Raw genomic sequence first — 3,014 nt, 5'->3', positions numbered from 1 at the left:
AGGAAAATAGTTTTCTTTTAAACAAGTCTTCTCTTTTAAAAAGTATTAATAAATTTTCGTAGCAAACACGAATATAATAAAGTTTTAGATACGAAGCACAAACTACAATGTTATATTAATCGTATTTTGAACATAGTGTATATATATATATATATATATTATCACTATCTAAACACAACTACATATACATAGATACACTATAATCCGAACTGTTGGGCCCGTGCGCAGCACGGGCATAGGCCATCTAGTTACGCAAATAAAAGAAAAGGTAAAAAACTACATTCCTAAAAGTATATTGATGATAAAACAGGCTCAACAGTGTGAGTTAAATATCTTCTAATTCGAGAACCAAACATCTACTCCCTCAGTCCCATATTGTTGTCCACATTACTATAAATATTCTTTCCCAAAATACTTATTAATTTACAAAATCAAGATATAATTAATTAAGTTTTTTCTACTTTGCCCTTAACATTAATGTTTTTTAAAGTAATCAATATTGATTAGAGTGCAATTAATTAGAGAGAGATAAGAAAAATGTAGTAAAAATACACTTTTATTTATGAATTATTAAAGGGCGTATAAAGGGGAAAGGGGACAAGTAATATAGGATGGAGGGAGTAACAAATAGTACTTAGCATAGGAATTTAATTTTCTATTGTTTCATTGGATGGGTGAATGATCGAAATTATATCCCACCGCATATGTTTTTTTTTTTTCCCCATCTAGTGTCCCATATCGGCATTGGAGCCCGACTAAATCCGAATTCGTGCCGAGTTTTCCTATATTGGGGGGCAAGACACTCCCTACTAAAGGTGACTCTGTACCTAAGGGATTTCGAACCCGAGACTTCTTGATTAAGAATGAAGTAATACAAGCCACTACACCACAACCTTTGTTGGTGAAACACCTACTATTTTAAATAACTTTACAAGTGCATCTGGTAGTTTTATTAGCTTTCCATAATGCCCTTGCTATGAATTGTTATTTTTCATGTGAATGACAATTTTCTTCTTGATGAATAGCTTCCCATATCTCCCCTGCTACTCAGCTTATATATAGCAATTGTAACTAAGATTCAGTCTAAAACAACTTGCGGTCAACCATTAATGGCGGAGACTGAATTTTCACCAAGGGATTCAAACTATGAAGAAGTAACATGCAATGATTACATGATGATAAATCGGGGGGGAGTAGGGGAGTGGCAATGGGAAAGACTAACCTTAACCTACTAAATTTTAACTCATCTTGTCAGGCCCCGATTAACATTTCTCTCTATTTTTGCCTTGCTCCATCGTACTTTTCTTAAAATTTCTTGGCTTTTTTTTTATCTTCACTTTGTAGCGCTTTACTTTATTTTTTATTTTTCTTTGTTTTCAATTAGTGCTCCTTCAAATCAATATTATCTTTGAAAAACGGGAAAGAGACTAATATGATGAATGAATGAGAAAGAGGAACTTGAAGAATATTGGGGAAGTGTCTAACAGCAAGCATATAGTTTTGTTCGGCTGGTCACCTCATAGCCTTGGGTGGGTAGCTTTGAACACAGATGGGGCTCTTCGAGAGTATTTTGATGGGAACTGCAGGCGGTATATTTCATGATTCTGATAGCAGGTGGCTTGAAGGATTTTCAATCAAAATTGGAGTTTGTACATCATTTAGAGCTGAGCTATGGGGAGTCCTCACTGACTTCAGGAAGCCTGGGATAGGGGTTGGCGCCAAGTTGCCTTGGAAATTGATAATGCTAGTATATTTCAAGTGTTGCGGGCTGGAAGAACTGTGCCTCGTCAGAATGGTGATATTGTCAACTGTTCGTCACCTCTTGGCTAGGAACTGGGTAGTCTCTGTTGCCCCATATTTACAGGAAGGCTAATTCGGTTGCTGATGAGTTAGCCAATTTGGCTTTTAGTTAAGAGTCTCGCTTTGAATGACATTCACACGTGCCTTCTAGTATTTCTTCGCGTGTTGCAGGAGATGTTGTTGGGGTCTCATTGCTTCGCCTAGTTTCGGGCCAGTTTCTTATTGTTTTAGTTCTCTTTAAAAAGAAAAAAAAAAGAGGAACAATTTAGTTAGAATCTAAATTTAATCCCTAATTTTTTGAAAAAGGTAAAGAATATACGAATAAAACTGATAGTATTTTGTTTTAATATGCTACATTAATTACATAATCTGCCACTATGGAAATAATCCAAAAATAATGGTATTAGTCTACTTCTACTATTACTAATATCTACTTCTACTATATCTACTTCTACCATCTACTATCTACTACTATAAGTGGGGATAACCAAGCACCTCTGGCTCTGGGTCAACATGCTTGCCGACCAGAGGGTAAATATGGAATTTTATGAAAATTACGCTTTTCTATTATGTACATAGCTGCAGAGAAAGTTGAGCTGTTGCCTCAGTTGACAGAAAAACCAGCAACCTTTTGATTTATGCCTAGATGCATCCCTATTTTTAGGCAGCTTTTTGCACCTGGTTCTTCATTTTACCTCATCATCGGCGTTAGTGCTTTTTAGTAAATGCCTCCAAGTTTGAGGGCTTTTGAATGTCAGCAAAAGGTCATGACGTCAGAAGCACTGCCGATCAATGCAATATACTCCCTCCGTCTCATAATAAGTATCACCTTAACAAAAAACATGCATATTAAGAAACCAATAATGCAATGTGAAGTTTATCAAATTACCCCTATATAATATAAATAAATTACTTTTTCCTCTTGATTAGAGCATGATCAAGTAATAAATCTTTTGACATTGAGAATCCAACAATATCAAGTTACTATGTGGCTTTTCCAATCATTATTTAGATGTTACTTTAACTTGTCAGGTTTTGTCTAAGGGTAGAATTGGAAAAAACTAATCAATTTATGTCTTGGTTTCCTAAGGTAACACTTATTATGGGATAATTTTTTTGGCTAAGGGAACACTTATTATGGGACGGAGAGAGTAGTTAATTCTGCCCTTTGTTACTTTAGTTGTCCATGCATTTTCGTAAATTTATTCAACTTT

The 3,014-nt window shown here is 35.1% G+C and overlaps 1 protein-coding gene across 1 annotated transcript; it reads left to right on the top strand.

Moving 5' to 3' along the window:
• Window positions 1–1,549: 1,549 nt before the first annotated feature.
• Window positions 1,550–1,873, top strand: LOC132619399 (uncharacterized). Its single transcript, XM_060334317.1, has one exon. It carries the CDS (start codon window positions 1,550–1,552, stop codon window positions 1,871–1,873), a length of 324 nt encoding a protein of 107 aa, XP_060190300.1.
• Window positions 1,874–3,014: the final 1,141 nt, after the last annotated feature.

Source organism: Lycium barbarum, chromosome 11 (genome assembly GCF_019175385.1).
Source record: "Lycium barbarum isolate Lr01 chromosome 11, ASM1917538v2, whole genome shotgun sequence".
In the NCBI taxonomy this organism is placed as follows: domain Eukaryota; kingdom Viridiplantae; phylum Streptophyta; class Magnoliopsida; order Solanales; family Solanaceae; genus Lycium; species Lycium barbarum.
Note: the sequence above shows the minus strand (reverse complement) of the source record. Positions and strands in the feature narration are given on the sequence as shown.

Coding starts and splice junctions, on each gene's coding strand:
- LOC132619399 (XM_060334317.1), top strand. CDS start 1,550: ATGGGGCTCTTCGAGAGTATTTTGATGGGAACTGCAGGCGGTATATTT.